Source organism: Taudactylus pleione, unplaced genomic scaffold (assembly GCF_031769625.1).
Source record: "Taudactylus pleione unplaced genomic scaffold, aTauple2 ptg000189l, whole genome shotgun sequence".
In the NCBI taxonomy this organism is placed as follows: domain Eukaryota; kingdom Metazoa; phylum Chordata; class Amphibia; order Anura; family Myobatrachidae; genus Taudactylus; species Taudactylus pleione.
In genome coordinates, this window is record NW_028284591.1 from 15,630,615 (window position 1) to 15,653,499 (window position 22,885).

General features: G+C 46.1%; 1 protein-coding gene across 3 annotated transcripts in view; it reads right to left on the bottom strand.

Moving 5' to 3' along the window:
* Positions 1 to 22,885, bottom strand: part of PIK3C3 (phosphatidylinositol 3-kinase catalytic subunit type 3) — a 242,291-nt gene that overhangs the window by 18,516 nt on the left and 200,890 nt on the right. For all 3 annotated transcript variants that reach the window (XM_088476575.1, XM_088476574.1, XM_088476573.1), the window contains one exon: positions 226 to 351. In XM_088476575.1, the coding sequence (XP_088332701.1) occupies positions 226 to 351 (126 nt within the window). The remainder of the gene's footprint in view (positions 1 to 225; positions 352 to 22,885) is intronic.

Genomic DNA, 22,885 nt, shown 5'->3' on the forward strand with positions numbered 1-22,885 from the left:
ATATCGTATAATGAACAGCAGAACATCTGCAAATGTGCAGGCTCACTACCTCTGCTGTACGCTATGAAGCATTTATAATGAAGCAGGTCCTTCGATTGTGCAGCCTGCTGGGATTGTCTGCAGAAGCAGCCAATCTGTCTCTGTCAATGTTAACTTAAGGTTAGTGCGGAGAGGAAATAAAAATAATGAGTCTCCAGGAGCAGCCGGCACAGGGCAATCTCTCACCTGAGCAAACTTGTGTATTTGTTCTACCACAGCTGCAAAGAGAGCGTTGACGCTGTCATCGATGAGAGTCTGCATGTAATGCACGGCCTCCTCGTCAGACAGATCCAATCTAAATTTATCCTGCACCTGGAGGAGGAAGAAAGTGTGAAAACAAAATGACACATTGAAGAAGAGCTGGAAGAAAACAGCAGCAGAAGTGAACAACACAAAACACATCGGCGCCTTGTACGGGTTCTTGTCAATAAAAACACCATTTGTACTCTTTCGCCGAGAGACGTTCTGGACATTTGTGAGGCTCATTAAAAATCAAAAACATGGTCAACGTGATCTTACGAATTGTGCTACAGAAATTAAAAAATGGCGGTTTTCAACGCAAGGGCCTCATTTATCATTCGCAACGAGTTTTAAAACTTGTTACGTATGATAGTGGTGCTCCAGCCAATCAGCTTCTGTCATCTGTTTGAAAAATGACAGTTGGGAGCTGATTGGCTGGAGCACCATTCGTCATACGCAACGAGTTTTAAAGCTTGTTGTGTATGATACAACTTGTCGATTAATGAGGCCCATGATAAGGCAGCCATCTTGGGCAGCAGTTTAAATGAGTAACAGAGCGAATAGAATAAAATAAAAAAAAAGCTTTATGCAAGAGGTCAAATAGATATTTACAAAGATAGTGAGTTTGACAATGCTGACAAGTTACATATTTGTCATCTAAAAGTTTACACGAGAAGGGTTGGGGGGGATGGGGCCGGCGCCGTCTTAATTGCTGCCTCAGGCTAAGGCACATCGATGTCGCCCTCCCACTGTGACCAAGAGACGGATTACTCCGTGCACAGGGTGTAATGCAGGAACATACCTGATCCTCTTTACTGACTAGTAGCAGCTCCTAAAGAGAGAGGCGACTTTATTCCCTGTGGGGTGTATGGATTAGAAAGCTACATATACATGAAGATAGAGATTTGCAGGGAGAGCAGTGTAAACGATAGAACAAAGCTGCCGTCCATACATCCTAGGCCATTACGTGTCCAATGTGCACTGAAACAGCAAAAGAAGAACTGTTCCGTTAATTAACAGAGAAATGTTTTTTTCCGCAATCCCATTAATGTTCCAGAACTTCAATTAGGAGAGACGCAGGGAAGAATTTCTCTTCTCTGTGCTGACAGCCTGTAGCTTTAGGCTTCCTCTGATTCACATGACTTGTTTTCTGCCTGCTCCTTACAGAGGTCCCTCCGTGCAGGTTATCTCCAGGGCACGTCTGAGCAATAGCTGGAGGAAGGCTGTGCTGACACAGTGACACCATGTATGGTACAGGAGGGCAGAATTGCCGACACCAACCACTGCCGACAGCGAGTTACACGGAATGAATCATAGGAAAACATAGAAAACTGCAGGGATCCAAAGGTAATTGTGCAATTTTCCTGCACAAACAGATCACAAGTTTATTTATTTTTTTATCACGAATCCTAACAACAGAACCCCCGATTCATGGCTGGGATATTTTTGTGAAACACGCGTGTAATGTAATGTAGAGACCACAATTTTTGATATACGTACACAGGAACCTGCTAATGTACAGTAATCAGACTGCGCTCGCAATTTCACAGTGCACCCAGGCTTTGGATATGTAAACGTGCGCCGGCACCTTCAAAAGGCAATGTTCCTGAGAGGAATGGGAGGAAAGATGTGACAAGGGGACATGCTGGGGGGGGGGGGGGGTAAGTACCGAACGCAGCGATGAGCATGAATTATCGACAAAATCACCTCATCTGGATCTAGAACAGCACAATACACAGACAGCTAAAGCTGGAGTGAGCAGCTGCTAAACTACCTGAGATTTGGTGCACCTGGCAGTATAGCCCTGATTAAAAGCCTTTGCAAACCCCACACAATAATAGTATTGATTTTCGGAGTGATGGCAAGGGGTTACTGTACAGGTCACATAGAAGTGCAGCTTTAAGATACTGTTTACCGGACCAGGTCCCACATCCCTCACTCTGCGTTCTAAGATGACCACTAGGCTTGTGTGCACTCACTCCACTGTGAACAAGGTTATTGGAGGGGGGCATTGGCAGCTCAACTGTGAGAGGTAAAAGGCGGGTGGCGAAGGGCTGTTAAGGACACTGAGGAAAAGGTGGTATTGCCAATAGGAACCTATCACTTTGCATAAAGTGCTATGGAGTATGTTGGCACCATAAAAATAAATGTTAATAATAATAATAGGCATTTTTCAGGTATAATTTACAAGATAAAACCAAACATACATTTATGTAAGAATTACACTACACGCTGCTCCACCCTATCCCATCCCCTGATTAAATGATGGCCATCCACCATCGATAGTTAGCCATCATCGATGACCAATGGTTCTCTGCCATTGATTGACGAGTTGGAGCAGATGGTTATTTTTTTTTCTTGACGGGACAGAGGTAGCTGCTAAACCCCGTCCCTGTTTTTGATTGGTCAGGGGCCCGCCGTGCCCCCAGCAGCGATGGTCATCGAGGAGTGCAAACCATCGATGGTTTTTGTGCCATTGATGGTAATTACCGATGACCAACCCTACCCCTGATCTGTCTGTACACTGGGCTGTCAAGCTCTGTCCCCTGCTGCTACTGTATACACACCTCACCCATTCACAGTGGGTCCTCCCCAGTTAGGGTCTGTCCCATCACCCTAGTAGTGGGAGTGGCTGGAGGTGCGGCAACACTCAATATAAAGTGAAACCTCACTGTTCAACAGATCGAGACTAAAGAACACTAGTGAACGCTGAAATGCAGCCACAACCACAGACCTTTATGAGACAATGGAGATGTCCTATAAAATGGTCCCAATGATTAAAGTTATTGGCTTCACTGCATCAGTTATACCCTTTTCCCCCCCCAAAACCCGGCTCCAACCCCACACTGACCACGTGTTGGAGCCGGATTTTACCCATTTCACACTTGCGGCTGGACCAGAGTTATTACCGGGTTCAGCCGTTCACACAGTCCCCAGGTCTCCATAACCCTGGACTTCCGTTGTTACAGTGGATGCTTGGAGATGACGTTAACTGCCTATGAATCTAAAATATGTTGGTAGATAATGGTGCAAGTGTTACTGAAGTCAAAATTATTGATTGAATGACAGTAGATGCAAACCAAATGAAATAAAAATCTGAAAATGGAATTTAAAAAAAAAAAAAAAAAGTGAAAATAAAATGAAAGTTTAACAATAAATGATTAATGAAAACAGTGAGAAAAGGAAGAAGGAACGGAAGAAGTCAAGAAAAGAGATTGGCATACAATTATTAAAATAATGTTAAAATAATGTTTACAAGAGACTATTTGGAGGTGTGCCAGTTCTGTAAGTAGCCCAGTTGTATCCGCTATGATGCAATCCTAGTGCCACCTAACTCACCCTGACTGCCTTTGTGTTATAGTAGACTTCAGCTGTGGATGCTTGGAGATGACGTTATCTCCAAGCGCTACTGAAGCCAGCCAATCCGCTCATTTGAGGTATGACCCAGGTCCTTCCTGGGTTCAACTCTGGTAGTTACCAGGGTCGGATTCCCGGGATACTTGACCTGGATTATTCTTAGACCCTTTAACACCAAACTTTGACTCGGGTTGCCCCCCGTAATAACCCAGGTTGTTTGGTGGAAAAGGGGTATTAGTGGCTGAGTAAAATAATATCGGTTTCAATGGACATCTGCTCATCTCAGGTGAAACATGCACAATTGTATCCTAACCACCACAATGACAAACAATTGTGGTCGTACTTCCTGTGCAGGATAGATTGTTTTGCTGTATGCAGCCCATTTATGTCCAAAGCAGGTAAGGCCAATAGTGTGAGTGTATAAGGAAGTTTTTACCAGCATACAGGTACAGTGAGAGCACCTCCTGCCTTGAGGATGACACTACTTCATGTTTCCCTCCCATGGAATCTGGCTCAACCCACCAACTAACGGCCTTCCCTACAGATAGGGGACTGGTAGACATTAAGGAATAATGGTTGGGTGGCCCCCTCCTTGCTGCTGCCAGTAGTAATTGGGGGTAATTCAATTCAACGCGTTGTGAAGGAGTTCCCGGAGCTATTAAATTGGCAGCGCTAATAAGTTTGACTAGAGGATTTCTGCCCGTACCCTCCTGAGATGCGAGCAGAAATCCGACTTAAATGCTGGTCACGTTGCTGTTTTCCGGCTTAGCGCGGTGCTAACAGTATCGCGACCGGCACTTTAGTGGGAGAACGTCAGTTGCCATGACTAGTAGACTTTAGTCACGGTAACCAGCATCTCCTGACTAAGTGTAAGGCACTATAGGGACAATTGAACGCCTTCCCCGAACTATTCACACTGTGTTGAATTGCAGCCATTGTGCAATATAGTTACGTAACGATGTGACCTCATACACCCAGCAATGCAGCTCAAAATGCCTGGCGTGGATGAGCCGCACCAAGGGGTGTAGTGCCTTTTTAGCCAGTCACGCACAGATATACAAGTGTTGCATATCAAATTAATCAGTCTCGTGAAGCTGTTTGGTTGCATCACACTGTTACAGACCTTTTTAAGCGAAAAAGATGCTTGGCGCAAGCCGAGACGCAAGGAACCCGGCGTGCCGAGTAGGGCTGCTTTGGCGCGACTGCAGCAATAGTGTACGAGGAAACATCTGTACGGCGCTTCTACTATTATTGAGCTGTACAAGTAGTGACAGCCCTTAACTAACATTTCACTCTAATGCTACGTTTCTAATAGCTGGTACAGAAGCTAATTTTATGATTCTAAAATGACAAGGGCACATTCAAATCCCCCTAGCTCTGGAAATGTTTCTAGTAATTGAAGAAGAGAGAAGGTTAAATGTCTTTGGATGACAATTAAAAAACATACGTAGCAGGGAGAGAGAGAGGAGAGGCGCTCTAATGCGCCGTTAGCGAGCGGATTTCCAATAAAAGCACGAGGCAGAACGGAGTCATTGAGAACGCTGTTAAATAATAAGTGAGGACGCCGAAGAGCGATGCACGAAAAAAAAACAGACATAATATACTGTTTTTGAAGGTCAATGTAACAAAAAATAAACTTAAATGTGTCTCCGCGCAGGAACAAGAGCCTTGTATCACTGGTGTGACTAAGCATGTGTGCCATTACACTGCAAACCTAATAACATCATGTTAGCTCTCCGAATTAGTAAGGACATATGCATGCTAATTACCCCATCCGTGCCACTTACTATAAAAAGCAGTTTCGGCATAAGATGCACGGTCTAACAGTGCAGCCATTTTATCAGCATACTTGTGGGCAGCACAGATGGTGTAATGGTTAGCATGACTGCCTCACACCACTGAGGTCACGATTTCGATTCCCACTACGACCCTAACTGTGTGGAGTTTGTATATTCTCCCTGTGCTTGCGTGGGCGTGCTCCGGTTTCCTCCCACACTCCAAAAATATACTGGTAGGTTAATTGGGTCCAAACAAAATTAAGTTTAGTTTAGTAGGCTGCACTTTCTGATTCAGACCCGCTCACTAGGATGTGTGACAATTTCTGCAATCTGTGCATGCATACGCATCGCAGTGCGAGAGATCAGGAAGCGTTCGCTCGCTGCGAATAGACTGCCCAGCAGAGTGAGTGGCAGTAGAAGCCGTTTGTGGGTGGTGACAGGGGTTGGCCATTCACAACGGGGGAGTGGAGGTGAGAACGAAGGCGTACCTCAGTGTATTAATGCCGTTTCAGAGGCGTACATAATTAACAGGCAGTGTCATTGTACGCATCACCAGGTTGTATTTCACACTGAAGTGATCACAGTGCTTGCGGCAGGGTATACTCAAGGACAGGCGCTGCGATTGCAGTCGATGGTCCTCGATGTACTGATGGTTTCATACACTTTCTGGAGATGACGTGCGCAAGTGGGCATCTTATAACAGGCTGGTGGACGTCTGCATACTCAAAGTGATTGCACGCCAAGACATAGTGGGCGTGCTTATGCCTTGCCGTGTGATCGCCTGCTTTGCTGGGTGTGTGCAGGATTTGCATACGCTGGATGCGAACGAGCGGGTCTGAATGAGCTCCATAGATTGTAAGCTCCACTGGGGCAGGGACTAATGTGAATGGACAAATATTCTCTGTAAAGCGCTGCGGAATATGTAGTGGTAAATCAGCAGAAAATCTTTTTGAATATTTTTTTTCCCCCAGTGGTGCAGTCGGCTGGACTATGAGGGGTCTAAAGGATTATACAAAAGCATTCAGTGATGGGGTCAATTAATTTTAACAGCTACCGTAGTCCAGTGTACATGGAAACTAGGCTTTGTATGGTCATATCTGGGTTCTATAGGGGTGATTCAAGAGTCCGCGCAAATATGTTGCAGCACACAGGATTCCCGATAGTCGGGAATCTGTGCGTGCGCAGGACCTGCTCTGTGCATGTGCAGAATGGGTGCTACAGTACGTGATTGGACGCAGATCGGCAGCAGACTGTCAGTGAGGGGCGGCGAATGCCTCAGTTTCCCAAAACAGAGACCTGTCGCCACCGTTTATGAGGGAAGAGGCCAGGATCTCAAGTCAGCAGACGGAGATTTCCTGGCCTCTTTCCCGATCTGCATGACCCCACGGCCTCTCAGCCAGCCGAGGATCACGAAGATGATCCAATGCTGTGTCCATGGATGCAGCTCGGATCATTAATGCATGCAGGAGGCCTCCTTAGCAGAATAGCAAGGACAGAATTGCAGAGCTGCTTGTGTGCGGCTTTGTGATTCCGTCCAGTGCTGAATCAGGCCCTCTATTATTACCCTGGTTCCCAGTGACAATGGGAGCAGAGGATAACGGTGCAGTACTTCATCTGGGGCCTATACCTACAGTCAGAAGGACCTGTCCGTCCTGGGGCTCTTTCTATCCATACTGTAGTAACACGTTTGGTAGGCTGTGTAAGTGATGGAGAGGTTGGCGGTAATTTAAGGATTTAAGGTTAATATATTCAATGTTTTGCTGAGTGTCTAATGTAGATTAATGTTCTAATAGGTATAATGACCAGTGATTGCATGCTACAGTACTTGGCGCGCGCCTCCTTCTACCCACCTGTCACTGACAGCCCAGTGTCCGGTGCATCTGCCGGGGGTCGTCACGAGAACTTTGTACTGAAAACGCCAGTCACGCTTAGAGGCTTCGGACACATTAGCAGCAATGGGAGAATAGGACCAGGTCGGGCATATATTGGGCACCAGAGGTCAGCAGAGCTGATTTGTGCTTTAGGCACTAGTGAGTCATTTCTCTGTTCAAGGTCACTACTCTTTGTAGGAGTTTGCCAGGCATTGCTGAGACCTACTGGGCATGGTAGAGTAAATGTATTAGCAGCTGCAGTGTTCGCAAAATACGCGCTACAGGAAGTTGGGGACCCAGTTTTTAAACCTCACTTCTCTACTGAACCTCCCACCCCCGCTCTGTGGCTCCCCCTCCTCCCCGCGGGCTACCACCTCCTGCAGACTGTAGGTACAGGTGAGACATGATGCATAGACGCTGTTACATTAGTAACAGCGTGTATGCTGATAGTAAAGTGTTGATGCGCATGTGAGGAGAGCTGGGGGGACAGGACACGTACATACCGCGCAGACACTGATAACTAGAGCTGGCAATCTACCTCCCTTTTGCCAGCTCTTATGATCAGTGCCTACACAGTATGTACGTGTCCTGTGTATATGTGTGCAGGAAGCGACTCTGTACATTGTGGGGGATCATGCCCTGGTGCCCCCGAGGGTATGGAAGAGGGGTGATAGGGGCTCCATAAGATGGAGGGGGTGCACCCCGTGTTCTACTCCCCCCCCCACGTGTGTATGTAGGGGACAGCGCTCAGTGATTGCTGAGTGTGCACAGTGCTGACCCCTGGGGGTTCTTTCTGGTTACTGCAGTAAGGGGGCATTAGCCCCGTGCTATTGGCACTTATTTTGGGCAGATGATTGAAGATTATATGGGATATATTTATCACAGGATAACAATTCCACCATAGGGCATTTGTATTATTCATATAAAGCGTTTTTTTCAGAGCAATAAATATGATGCTGTCATTCCTCTGAGACACCTATACCTGCTGTGAGCTACAGAGCTAGCACTCCATTCTCCAGCTGCCACTGGATTTAGTGTCCTTAGTCAGTGCTCGCTACCCAGCTGTCCTGATCCATAGTGACCATTTAATACTAATCAAAACCCCAGACAATCTTTGTAATCGCCCCACAGGCCATAGGTTACCCCCATACTGTGTTTATTTCCATAATAAATACACATCACTATAGGCAGGGACACTGGATTTTCCTTACTGTAAACTACCTTAGTGGTAGTGTGCAGCTGTCAGGACTGATACTGAAAATTACTTTGCAGTTCCACAGCATAAACACCTTACCCCAACTGCCCGTCCCTAACCTCCTCTTTGCCCCCAATTCTATCCCAGCTATCTACCCTTGTCCCCTCTCTACCCTTAGTACTGCCTGCCCATAACCTCTTCTTTGCCCCCAGTACTGCCCAAGCTGCTATCCACCCTTTACCCCTTCCTAGCCCCAGCACTAACTGACCCTAGCCCCCATCACTGTCGCAACTGCTGGTTGTACTTACCCCTCCCTACCCCCAGCTCTGCCTGCACTAACTCCCCTCTTGCCCCAGCTCTATCCCAACTGCTGCTTGTCCTTAACCCCCTGTAACCCAACTGCTATCTGTCCCAACTGCTTCCTGCCCTCACCCCCCTATAATATGTGATGGGACCCAAAAACAGTGGAATAGGACCCCAATTCCTTAAAGTGAGGGGTCCCTGGGACCCACAATTTTTTTCGCTCAGCGTGATCACTGCAGATGTGTCCTCATATACAGGGCCGGTGCAAGGTTTTTCGGCACCCTAGACAAAAGTGCAGCCTACTGAACTCTTCCCCTCACCCACCACCACTACCCACTTTCCAGCCCATCAGGTGAAAGTGAGGAGGCGTCATCTTAGTTCCACAGCCGCCCACTGCAGTTAGTACAACAAGAATGTCTCCCTCAGACACACCCTTAATATTGTGATGTGCAGACTCTGGCACCCCCCAGATCCCGGCGCTCCTAGGCAACTGCCTAACCTTGCCTAATGGTAAAGACAGCCCTGCTCATACATCTAGCCTGAATACGCCATGAGGTGTGAAACACCTGCCGGCTCATTGTCCCGTGCGTCTCGGTTTGCACCGAGCATCTTTTTCAACCTGAAAATGCGCCTTAGTCTCGATTGGATGTGACATCATGCTTCACGAGACTGCACTGATTCATTTGATATGCGACACTTGTATATCTGTGCGCGTCGGAAGCCGGTATAAGAAGCGCAACAAAGCTTGGCGTGAGAAGAAGCGTCTGCATTGTGGCACTTCGTATACAGACTCAGGGTCCGATTCAGATAGGACTGCAGTTGCTAATACGCACGCAATCGGCCAATTGTCGCGTACTGCGCACGCATCGCAGTACGCGAACCGGCCACTGCGATCGCAATTGCCACGCAGACCCACCGCAGAGTGATTGACAGGAAATGCCGTTTGTGGGTGGTGATGGGGGGGTGGTCGGGAGAACGCAGGGGTTCCAGTGCGTTTCAACGGTGATCGCACGGGCATGCATAAATTATCCATACGCAGCCTGAAGGCTCATAGCGTGCGCTGAAGTTAGCAATTTCCTGAGTAAGGTCTGACCTGCCTTTACGTTGCGTATGGGTCTGATGTTACTCGATTGTACCGATGAGAAGACATTCGGCGCAAGCTGAGTCGCACTGGACCTGGCGCGCTGAAAAGGGCAATAGTGTATGAGGGCACATCTGTATATTGCTGCTGTTATGCGTCATGCTCGTCTGCGCAACACAAGTCTCATGCACAATTGTTGGCTCCTAAATGTTGGGAGAAATGTATCAAGGCCTCACATTTATGTATTGAGAAATTACTGTATTAAATAGAAGAGACATTAAGTTGATAACGTGATAAACAAAAGCCTAGAACAGGAAGTGATTTGTTCTGCATTGTAAAGCGCTAGCCAGGATCGCGGTGACATCCCGGACGATGTGTATATCTGTGATCTAGCTCAGGTATAAACCATCTGGAGCTTTTATAGAGCCGTACTCCTCTGTTTTTCATACACAGAAAAATATTACGCTAGCAAATAAAATGTGCTTAAATGTACTGAACACTGCAACAATGGAAGATGGAAACAGTTCTATAGATTACTAGGCAGCTTTTTAATACGTGGCTTTTTCTTTCTCGAATTTCACACTTTTGTATCATCCGATGTTACGTGGCCCTGGGACAGGGGACACCGGCTGAGCTGTATGCTTCGGGTGTACAGATGCATCTAGCATCCATGCTACTTGTGCCCTGTCACTTTACAACTTGGGGCCGCATTCAATTAAAAACGGCAACATTTTCACCAAATAACAGGCGAAAAAAAAAACTGGAGAAAAGTTTTCTCCATCCCGGACCAGGAGAAAAAAAAAGCTAAGTCCCTATTTCTGGCTAAAAATGTGAGGATTCCTTTCAGAACCCTTTGGAACCCATCCCCCCCCCCCCAATGATAAATTACTGGGAAAAATCGTAAATTGCGTACTTTGGTAAAAAACGACCGTGCAAATTTTGGCAATAAAAAAAAAATTGTTGAAAAAAAATAAGAAAGCAATTTTTTTCCAGGAAATTACTGTTCCATGTAAATTTTGGGTACAAGTATATTTTCGTGTCGTAAAAGCACAATTTTAAATACTGTAAAAAAAAACAACTGCTGCAACCGTGTGCGATGTTTAAAACACTTGACGCATCCATACCGCCCCCCGAAAAATCAGACCCAATACGTTAAAACCATTTTCAACGATTATTTTTTTTTTTCGGCCAAAATTTGCGTGGTTGTTTTTTGCCATAGTACGTAAGTAAATTTATTTTTTCCGGTCATTTATCATTAGGGGGGGGGTGTGATGTTTCCACATGACTCTGAGAGAAATCCCCAAATTTTTTGCCAAAAATAGGGATTTTGCATTTTTTTTCTCCTGGTCTGGGATGGAGAAAACTTTTCTCCAGTTTTTTTTCGCCTGTTGCCATTTTCGCCTTTTTTTTGGCGAAAATATTATAAATACTATAACTATATACTATAATATTATAAATATTATAAAACGGCAGTTTTCGCCTCTAACTGAATACGGCCCTTGGTGTAGTCACATGTTGAGTCGTGTCATAATGCACTGAGATGCCGGAAAAGCTGGAGAGTGTAATACAACTTTCTGTCCACCAGATGTCGCTTTTCCTAAACTGCACAGCGCATGCATCAAATAGCTAATATACAGTCAGGTCCATAAATATTGGGACATTGACGGAACTTTCATATTTTGGCCTCTATTCACCACCACAATGGCTTTGAAATGAAACAAACGAGATGTGATTTAACTGCAGACTTTCAGATTTAGTTTGAGGGTAATTACATCCAAATCAGGTGAACGGTGTAGGAATTACAACGGTTTCTATATGTGCCTCCAACTTTTTAAGGGGCAAAAAGTAATGGGACAAACTAAACAATCCTAAATCTAACTTTCACTTTTTAATACTTTGTTGCAAATCCTTTACAGGTAATTACAGCCTGAAGTCTGGAACGCATAGACATCACCAGACGCTGGGTTTCATCCCTGGTGATGCTCTGCCAGGCCTCTACTGCAAATGCCTTCAGTTCCTGCTTGTTCTTGTGGCATTTTCCCTTCAGTTTTGTCTTCATCAAGTGAAATGCATGCTCAATCGGATTCAGGTCAGGGGATTGACTTGGCCATTGCATAACATTCCACTTTTTAGCCTTAAAATACTCTTTGGTTGCTTTTGCAGTATGCTTCGGGTCATTGTCCATCTGCACTGTGAAGCGCTGTCCAATGAGTTCTGAAGCATTTGACTGAATATGACCATATAATATTGCCCGAAACACTTCAGAATTCATTCTGCTGCTTTTGTGAGCAGTCACATCATCAATAAATACAAGGGAACCAGTTCCATTGGCAGCCATACATGCCCACGCCATGACACTACCACCACCATGCTTTACTCTTCTCTTCCCATCACTCTGGTACAAGTTGATCTTTGTCTCATCTGTCCATAGGATGTTGTTCCAGAACTGTAATGGCTTTTTTAGATGTTGTTTGGCAAACTCTAATCTGGTCTTCCTGTTTTTGTGGCTCACCAATGGTATACATCTACCTCCTGGAGAGTGTTCTTGATTTGGCCAACTGTTGTAAAGGGGTTTTTCTTCACCAGGGAAATAATTCTTCTGTCATCCACCACAGTTGTTTTCCGTGGTCTTCCGGGTCTTTTGGTGTTGCTGAGCTCTCCGGTGCGTTCTTTCTTTTTAAGAATGTTCCAAACAGTTGATTTGGCCACACCTAATGTTTTTGCTATCTCTCTGATGGGTTTGTTTTGATTCTTCAGCCTAATGATGGCTTGCTTCACTGATAGTGACAGCTCTTTGGATCTCATATTGAGAGTCGACAGCAACTGATTCCAAATGCAAATGTCACACCTAGAATCAAGTCCAGGTCTTTTACCTGCTTAATTGATAATGAAATAACGAGTGAATAGCCCACAGCTGTCCATGAAATAGCTTTTGAGTTGATAGTCCCATTACTTTTGGCCCCTTAAAAAGTGGGAGGCACATATAGAAACCGTTGTAATTCCTACACCGTTCACCCGATTTGGATGTAATTACCCTCAATTTAAATCTGAAAGTCTGCAGCTAAAGAACATCTTGTTTATTTCATTTCAAAGCCATTGTGGTGGTGAATAGAGGCCAATATCTGAAAATTGTGTCAATATTTATGGACCTGACTGTAGTTCTGCGGCACTGCCTGCTGACTGGCGGACAGAACCATGTAGGGACTGTTATTTGGGATGCAATATTGCAGAGTACACATCATGGATTGAGAGCTGCAGTATTTTGTTTTCTGTAGACCGAATTCTAATGCACAATATTGCGTCTCAAACAGGCTTGTGTGATTCGCGTCTAAGACGCAAGCATGCGTCTGGTGCGCTACTGGGACAGACCTTTTACTTCCCCTTCTACTATGAGAGCACTTGTGTGAATATGGACCTGTGTAGCCAAGTGTTACTGGTATGTTCAATGCAAACATACTGTAACTGGAGTTCAAATCCCATTAAGATCAGGGTCATACAATTCCCCCCCCCCCCCCCCCCCCACGCAGCTCAGTGCATCTTTTGCACCATTCATCTCTATGGCTGTGCCTCTAATCACTACAGACACTGTCGCTAGCAGCTTTCTCAGCATGAAGCTAATCGATAGACACAACTGCGATGGGGTGAAGACGCACTCTCAGCTTTCAACGAAAGGAGATTAATTGACTGCTCTTTGTAGGGTACTGCTACTTATCTCATTGCATGCTCCGTACCCCCCATCCTTCATTTGTATTCAACACCACAGAGATGACTTTGCCGCTAATCGCTACAGACATTGGCGTTAGGAGCTTGCTCAACATGACGCTAATCGGTAAACTGTATATTACGGAACTGCGGTGGTTTGAAGACGCGCTCTCAGAATTAATTTTCGATAGTGTATTGTACTTTGATTTTGTAATAAATATTACGGTATTCTGTTGCAATAACTGTCGAAGCTGGATAATTGGCTGAGACAAGATCAGTTTAAAATTGAATCGCGGCGACGCCATCTTGCGACTGGCCGCAAGACGCCATCTTGGAAATGAGATTGCAAGACACCATTTTGCGAATGGCCGCCCAAGCGCCATTTTAGATAAACTCACAATTAAGTACATATGGCGATATTACTATTAGCACCATGCGATTACATCTTTCAACATTTCTCATATACACATTAATACGCACAATTGCGCTGTTAACTAGTCGCATATTAGCGAATGCATAAGATCCTCTGTTTAGTAGCTAAATGCGCACGCATCTGTCCCCAGTTAACTAGCGTCTTAATATCAAACCCCGTATACTCACACATTACATATCCACATACAAGGTTCCATAAGCTTTAACTGATAAGATTTAAGTTCGTTCATTTAGTATAAATGCTGTGAAATAAAGATTATTTGGTAACTAAGGTTTTATACATGCTAAGTAGGCCGTGTATGGTTTAGTACTGATGCGTACTCTTTCCACAGTATTCCGGTATCATCGGTGTAGAGATCGCATCATGCATTCTCAACTTATGGACCGCAGAGACTTCAAGCAACAAAATGTATATTAACAACTGTTAGGATGTTGCATGAGGCGGGAATTCAGAGACCCCCAGTTGTTAGAGGCTGGGTTGTGTCTATTTGAATCAGCCTGTTAAACGCTCTGTAACAGATGTATCCCCCTTGGGAACCAATGGCATCAGCAACAAACGTCTCTATTGTGTTGTCTATTTCTGGGGGGTATAAATATGTGTGCTCCAACACTGGGTCTTAGTCTTCGTGCTGAATGCTGATTGACGAGGGGTTTCTTGCTGATGCCTAACATCTGGTCCGGAAGCGCTGCGTATGTATACTGTACTTGGGTCTGTATAATTCCTTTGCGTCAAATTGTGTCTGGATCAATAGCGTGTAACTGCTGTACTTTTTACTTGAATAATACTTTGTGCTTTGGAACCACAGATTCCAGGTCTGAAGTCTTTATTTACTGTATGACTACGTATGCAAATTAGCGTCATCCTTAGAGGTTTATAGGTAGGATATTAGAAGGTATAGGCAGGGGTATATTGAGGTCCCTAATTAAGTATCGTTATAACACATGCATGAGGTAGCAAAAAGAGAAGACACTTGGTGAATCCTCTCTTCACATTCCCCCTGTTTTGGGTAGGCATGGAAGCAGTACACCAGTGTGTATTGACGGTGTAATGAATGTAGACACTACTGTATAAAGTAGTATACATATAAAAAAAAAAAATAGTATCTTAATGGCCAAATGTTTCAAGTGCAGAGCAATGCAAAAGTCACATTAAAAAATAAACATTGTAGATAAAATAAGTGATTACAAAACCACAATGATCAATGCCCCTGGCAATAGGATCGAACCCCAGGTGATTCACCTTATCCATTATCCCCCAATAAAATGCTTTAGCGTTAGTCTTTGGGGGGGAGATTAGGGTTAAGCACCCCTAGGAGGGAGGGTTAGGCACCACCGGGGGGAGGTTAAGTTTAGGCACCCCCCCCCCCCCCCCGGAAGGGTAGGTTTAGAGTGCGGGGAGGGGGTGTCAGGGTTAGGCAACTAAGGGTGGAGGTTAGGGTTAGGCACCACTAAGGGAGGGGGGTTGGGGGGTTTACTGGGGATGGTAAGTATACTTACCTACCCCAGTCGGGAACTCCTCATGTCAGGCATCCGCTGTTGGGATTTGAACCAGCGGCTATACTGCAGGCGGCATTTTAATCCCATTCCATTTGGCTGCGTAGGAAATGGGATTTATTAATGAAGAATTTATTTTTTAATAATGGTGAAGAGGGGAAGGTTGAGAATACCCTGATTATTGGATGGGGACTGGATTTCAAGTTTGCAAAAAAAGCGGCGTGAGGTCCCTGCTACAGTGATAAAACCAGCCTTTTAGCTGGCACTTGTTCAAAAAATACAGGGAACAAAACGTGTAAGGTTCCCCCATATTTGATGAACCAGCACCAGGCTCTTCTTCTAAAAATAGGAGGAGCAAAACAAATATGGGTTCCCCGTATTTTCAGAACCAGCACCGGGCTTCCACTAGCAGGTGGGGTAATGCCACAGCCGGGGGACACACTTCACGGGGTCCCCCCTAACTAGTCAGCCCAGGCCGGTGATTCACGGGCAAGTGGGGACAATCTGCCGGTCGGAAATGCCGACGGGTGGCCATCGATGTTCCGTGATCCGTCGACCGATAAGTGAAATTCTCCAATCACGATCATATGATGTTGAATTTCCCCGATCCTGCAATGCCGGGTTGCAGGATTGCAACATCGCGGCGATCCTTTGGTAGTGTTATGTTCCCCTTAACCCAGGGAGGCTACCGACAAGATGAGGGACACCTGTTGTCTATGTATTTGCTCTTTGGGGCCTGCAATAGCAGCGTAAGAGGCAGGGATATACAACACTACAAGTGTCAGAATCTCCTTTTATTTCATCTTTACACCATCGCCATGTGCTATACAGTATGTGAACCAATTAGCGTCATATTGAGCAAGCTGCTAGCAACAATGGTCTGTAGTGATTAGCGGTAAAGTAATCTCTCTACAGTATACTGGCCCTGATTCAGAGCCGGATGTTCTTTGTGAGTGCTCGCTCTGAATCAGGGCGGCCTGTTATTTTTTTTTGGCCGGCCTCCAGGCCACTCACTAAGCTGTAGGTGACCACCCACAGCTTTAGCGGGCGGCCAGGTAATGGTCGCGACCATCGGGGCTTGCGACGAGACCCTTGTGGTAGGGTCTCGTCCACCGCAAGCCCCAGTGAGCTTCCTGCTCTAATAGAGCAGGAAGCTCACTCTACTGACTTCACTGGTGATGTCAGTAGGGCCGCCCACAAATGCCAGGCGTCCCTTTAGGAATGCCTCCGTTTGTCCAGCCACCCCCCCTGCACGCCTACAAAACGGGGCGAGCTGTCAATCACAATCGACAGCCGCCCCATCAAGTGCAAATTCAATCGCTACGGGGCATGCCCGGCCATCGACCCACTTGCGAGTGCTGTGCGCTCGCGAGCGGGTCTGAATCAGGCCCACTGTACAGCAGCAGATGGGAGCACCTCTTGTGCAATGTTATTAAAGAGATTAGTTGTGCGAACACAAAAATAATAAAAACCCTGTTGCGACTGGTTACACTGTAGTACAGAAGTAGAGTATGTGATTGGCCCGCCTGTCCTGTATCTCCATCCACTGTTACAGTATTGTATTCCGATCGGTATGGGATGCCGGCAGTCGCGATCCCGACTGTCAGAATCCCAACACCGGCATCCTGACAGGACTAGCATACCGAAACTTGTTGTTCGGTATGCTAACCCTCCCTCTTTTGTACCTAACCTTAACCCTCTCCCCCCTAGTGCCTGAACCTAACATCCCCCTACCCTAACCGTCCCCCCTTATGTCTAACCCTAATCCCGCACTCTAGCCCTCAACCCCCACCCCACTACTTGCCTTCGGTATCCCAGCAGCCGGATTACAGCGCCGGATTGTGATAGGTGTCGGGATTCCGGCACTGGAAATATCAGCTCCGGGATACTGACTGTATCCCTTGTATTCAGTGCTGTAGTTTTCATCATTGGAGCATTCCCACCCAGCGGTTAAGCGGTGTATTGCATGGCGTGGATTCTCACCTATCTTAGCGCGCCCACATGTGTATTTACATGGCACGACTAGGACGCCTGAATGCCGCGCTCCGAGGAAAGGTTTAAGAGGACAAATCTGTAGCTGTAACCCGGGAAACATTGCTGGACGATACAAATATATGGATTACCTATATCTCAGCATGGGGCAGAGGTATCAAATCGAGGAGTTGCCCATAGTAATCAATCAGCTTCTATCATTTTATAGACTGTGCTGGATAAATGATCGCTAGAAGCCGATTGGTTGCTTTGGGAAATGTGCTTTGAGATGTTAGGAACGATATCAGAGGTGGAAAACCCTTTAGGTTACCAACACCAGAGTTTGCCGTGAATTTGTATTGAATGTTAGAACAGAAGATACACCACACTTGCACAACTTTGCTGTGGGGCCTGTGGGAGAACCGTCTTGGCTTAGAGGAGGCCCAAGTGGGAGGGGTGGGGCATTGGATTGCGCAGCTCAGGGTTGCGATCGTGATGATGTGATTCAAGTTAACATGCCCCTCGTCTCGCCCACTTTACGGGAGAACCGGGCGGCATGCATGAGAGTTATTCACTATCCTAGGAGTCGCGACTTTCCAGGATACGCATTTACGGATGTGTTCAATCCGCGGTCTGAGATGAGACGGGATGGTATTAAGTTGATGCCAATCACAAACTGTTCTTCAGGAATCTAACTGCACTTACGGTACATGGGCTTCCATTCAGACAGACAGAGTTTTCTTTTTTACAGAAGTAATGGCATATTTGCCTGCTCCCACAGAACGTCTGGGTTAAAGGCGGGTAACAGGCTGACTGCACAGCACCTAGGTCATTAGCAGTACGCACATCAAAGTATTAAACACTACTACACATGTGCCCGGCAACTACTACTGCAGCGAGTGAGCAGTACAGGGGGCTTTGTCTGCGTAAATCAGAGAGAATAACATGATCAGGAAGCTTCTGATGCTGATACAATAATCTCTGAAGATATTCCAGGGATTTTAAAAGGGATTTCAGATCCTAAATATCCCATTCTGAATAAAATACGTTTACATTAACAGGAGAAGAATTATTTTGCTACGTGCGCAGGTTTAACACTTTCTTGTCTTCTGCTGATATGTACCAAGCTGTATATATTTATACAGTGTTTGCAAATATACGGGCAACTCATTTAAATACGATGCTGAATAGCGCCCGGAAGGAGCCATTCAATTTTCCCCATTGTGCCCTGCACTTAAGTCGGGAGATGCGGGTTACGTTGTCTAATGCCGAATGTTTAGTCTCGGTAACCTTCATTCTCTGCCTTAAGTGCTGATAGCGAACACGCTAAACCCGCACCTAACATCGCGGCACTAATTTAGTTGGATTTCTGCTCGAACCTGGAGCGTGTGAGCAGAAATCCTCTAGTCGCGAGTTAACAGCGCAGCCAATTGAATGGCAACGGTTTTTGGTAATTTATCATTAAGTGGGGGGTGTCCAAAGGGTCCTGAAAGAAATCCCCACATTTTTAGCCAAATATCAGGATTTTGCATTTTTTTTTCGCCTGGTCTGGGATGGAGAAAACTTATCTCCAGTTTTTTTTCGCCAATTGTGTTTTCGCCTGTTTTTTGGCGAAAATATAGCTTTTTTTTTTCCCCAAAAAAAGAACGTCTGTTTTTGCCGCTAATTGAATACGGCCCTATTTCGAAACCTTCAATATGTCAGGCTCTCATAAAACTCAGTTCCTTACTATAGTGCGCTCCTAGGGGGCGAATTCAATTGGCCCCGTTAATTTTTTGCATTCAAAACTGGAGTTTTTGGTATTTTTTTTCTGTGCAATTCAATTACATCTGTGGCTCTCCAGCTCTTGTGAAACTACAAGTCCCAGCAGGGCTTGGTACGGAATGCCGGCATTCGGGATCCCTGTGGTCAGAATCCCGACGCCGGCATCCAGACAGGGTTAGGATACCGACACCAGTCGATAAGTATCCTAACCCTCCCTCCCTGCTGCCTAAACCTAACCTCCCCCCCATTCCTCCTTCTGACAGATCTGCCCCTATAAAAAGCGCACTTGTGGATCAGTTCCGTGCGCACAATGTCACCAATCAGCCGAAGATATTCGGGGGTTCTCTTTTTTTCAGGAATTTTTGAACTTCCTTAGTAAGAGATCCCCTACCTCTGGCCACAAAAGCTTATTTCAGATGAAACGAAATGCAACATATTTAGTTTCTGAGGACCACAAGTCACAGCATACCATTCCTGTACCACAAAAGGTAACCTTCAAACTTCACTGTATATAAAAGCAGCACCATCATACCTAAAATGAGTATTGACTTCAGTCCTGCATCCAGAATAAATTCATTTCACTGGTCAATCCAAATAGATCTTTAGCTAATTTGAGTCTCTTGAAATATATATAGATTTCTTGTTTAAGGCTTAGCAAAAAAAAAAATCAATGCGGGAGCTGAGAGCAGCCACGTAAATGCCCCAACAAGCTATAGTATTATCTTGTTAAATGACTCTGAACACATTCATCACACAATTTATGGGAGGAGGGGGCGATGTTGCCTTTTTATCATTTCAGTAAAGCAATTTCAATAAAATGGAAATGACATTACAGAATTGAAAAATTAAATATTACTAAACTAATACTGCAAACTATACTACTGAGAAATGGTTCAACCAGCTCAAGTTCTAGATCATCTTTTCACAATACGAAAGAATAAAGCGTGTTTATCGTCTTCTAGGAGGAAGATCTGTCACATCAGTCAAAGGGTCCGCATTGATCTTCTAGGGCCATTAAGCAATTGTAAAGACTACACAAAGGTTACAAGTTCACATCGGGTATAAAACAAATAATCACACATGACTGTGTAATGTACTGTGTATGCTGTAAGATAATGTGTATCGTTTGTACTAGATTACATTTTTATATTCTATAAACTCATAGTACAAAGCTTGTCATGACATAAACCAGTAACTATTATAATTTATTATAAATAAAGCAGTTAACTATTATGTACGTTATGCCTTGTGGATCACCAGTACAATAAGGGTTTCTCCAGCTACATTAGCTATCCTAGGCATGATCACGTAGAATGCCTGTCCCTGGTGTCAGTACTGAGAGTGTAACGAGGACAGAAGTGGTCACTGTCTGGTTGCAATGATAGCGGCATAATGGCCGCCTCCACTCTGTTCTACTGTACTGCGAGAGGGAGATAGATAGGAAGAGTATGGGAAGACGGGTGTAATGAGAGGAATAGGGGGAGATGGAGGAGAGTGATGAGAGAAAAAGGGGGAGACGGAGGAGAGAGATGAGAGGAATAGGAGGTGATGGGAAAGAGACGGTAGGAATAGGTGTAGACAGGAGAGAGAGAGAGATGGGAGGAATAGGGGAAGGCGGGTCAGACAGATGAGTGTAATAGGGGTAGACAGGAGAGAGAGAGATGGGAGGAATAGGGGGAGACGGCTCAGACAGATGAGAGTAATAGGGGTAGACAGGAGAGAGAGAGAGAGATGGGAGGAATAGGGGAAGGCGGATCAGACAGATGAGTGTAATAGGGGTAGACAGGAGAGAAAGAGATGGGAGGAATAGGGGGAGACGGCTCAGACATATGAGAGCAATAGGGGTAGACAGGAGAGAGAGAGATGGGAGGAATAGGGGAAGGCGGGTCAGACAGATGAGTGTAATAGGGGTAGACAGGAGAGAGAGAGAGAGAGAGAGAGAGAGAGAGAGAGATGGGAGGAATAGGGGGAGACGGCTCAGACAGATGAGAGTAATAGGGGTAGACAGGAGAGAGAGAGATGGGAGGAATAGGGGGAGACGGCTCAGACAGATTAGAGTAATAGGGGTAGACAAGAGAGAGAGAGATGGGAGGAATAGGGGAAGGCGGGTCAAACAGATGAGTGTAAGAGAGGTAGACAGGAGAGAGATGGGAGGAATAGGGGAAGGCGGCTCAGACAGATGAGTATAATAGGGGTAGACAGGAGAGAGAGAGATGGGAGGAATAGGGGAAGGCGGGTCAGACAGATGAGAGTAATAGGGGTAGACAGGAGAGAGCGAGAGAGATGGGAGGAATAGGGGAAGGCGGCTCAGACAGATGAGTATAATAGGGGTAGACAGGAGAGAGAGAGATGGGAGGAATAGGGGAAGGCGGGTCAGACAGATGAGTATAATAGGGGTAGACAGGAGAGAGAGAGAGAGATGGGAGGAATAGGGGAAGGCGGCTCAGACAGATGAGTATAATAGGGGTAGACAGGAGAGAGAGAGATGGGAGGAATAGGGGGAGGTGGCTCAGACAGATGAGAGTAATAGGGGTAGACAGGAGAGAGAGATGGGAGGAATAGGGGAAGGCGGGGCAGACAGATGAGAGTAATAGGGGTAGACAGGAGAGAGAGAGATGGGAGGAATAGGGGAAGGCGGGGCAGACAGATGAGAGTAATAGGGGTAGACAGGAGAGAGAGAGATGGGAGGAATAGGGGACGGCGGGTCAGACAGATGAGTATAATAGGGGTAGACAGGAGAGAGAGAGATGGGAGGAATAGGGGGAGGCGGGTCAGACAGATGAGAGTAATAGGGGTAGTCAGGAGAGAGAGAGATGGGAGGAATAGGGGAAGGCGGGTCAGACAGATGAGTATAATAGGGGTAGACAGGAGAGAGAGAGAGAGATGGGAGGAATAGGGGAAGGCGGCTCAGACAGATGAGTATAATAGGGGTAGACAGGAGAGAGAGAGATGGGAGGAATAGGGGGAGGCGGCTCAGACAGATGAGAGTAATAGGGGTAGACAGGAGAGAGAGATGGGAGGAATAGGGGGAGGCGGCTCAGACAGATGAGAGTAATAGGGGTAGACAGGAGAGAGAGATGGGAGGAATAGGGGAAGGCGGGGCAGACAGATGAGAGTAATAGGGGTAGACAGGAGAGAGAGAGATGGGAGGAATAGGGGACGGCGGGTCAGACAGATGAGTATAATAGGGGTAGACAGGAGAGAGAGAGATGGGAGGAATAGGGGGAGGCGGGTCAGACAGATGAGAGTAATAGGGGTAGACAGGAGAGAGAGAGATGGGAGGAATAGGGGAAGGCGGGTCAGACAGATGAGAGTAATAGGGGTAGACAGGAGAGAGAGAGAGAGAGAGAGAGAGATGGGAGGAATAGGGGAAGGCGGATCAGACAGATGACTGTAATAGGGGTAGACAGGAGAGAGAGAGAGAGAGAGAGAGAGAGAGAGAGAGAGAGAGATGGGAGGAATAGGGGGAGACGGCTCTGACATATGAGAGCAATAGGGGTAGACAGGAGAGAGAGAGATGAGAGGAGGAATAGGGGAAGGCGGGTCAGACAGATGAGTGTAATAGGGGTAGACAGGAGAGAGAGAGAGATGGGAGGAATAGGGGGAGGCGGCTCAGACAGATGAGAGTAATAGGGGTAGACAGGAGAGAGAGATGGGA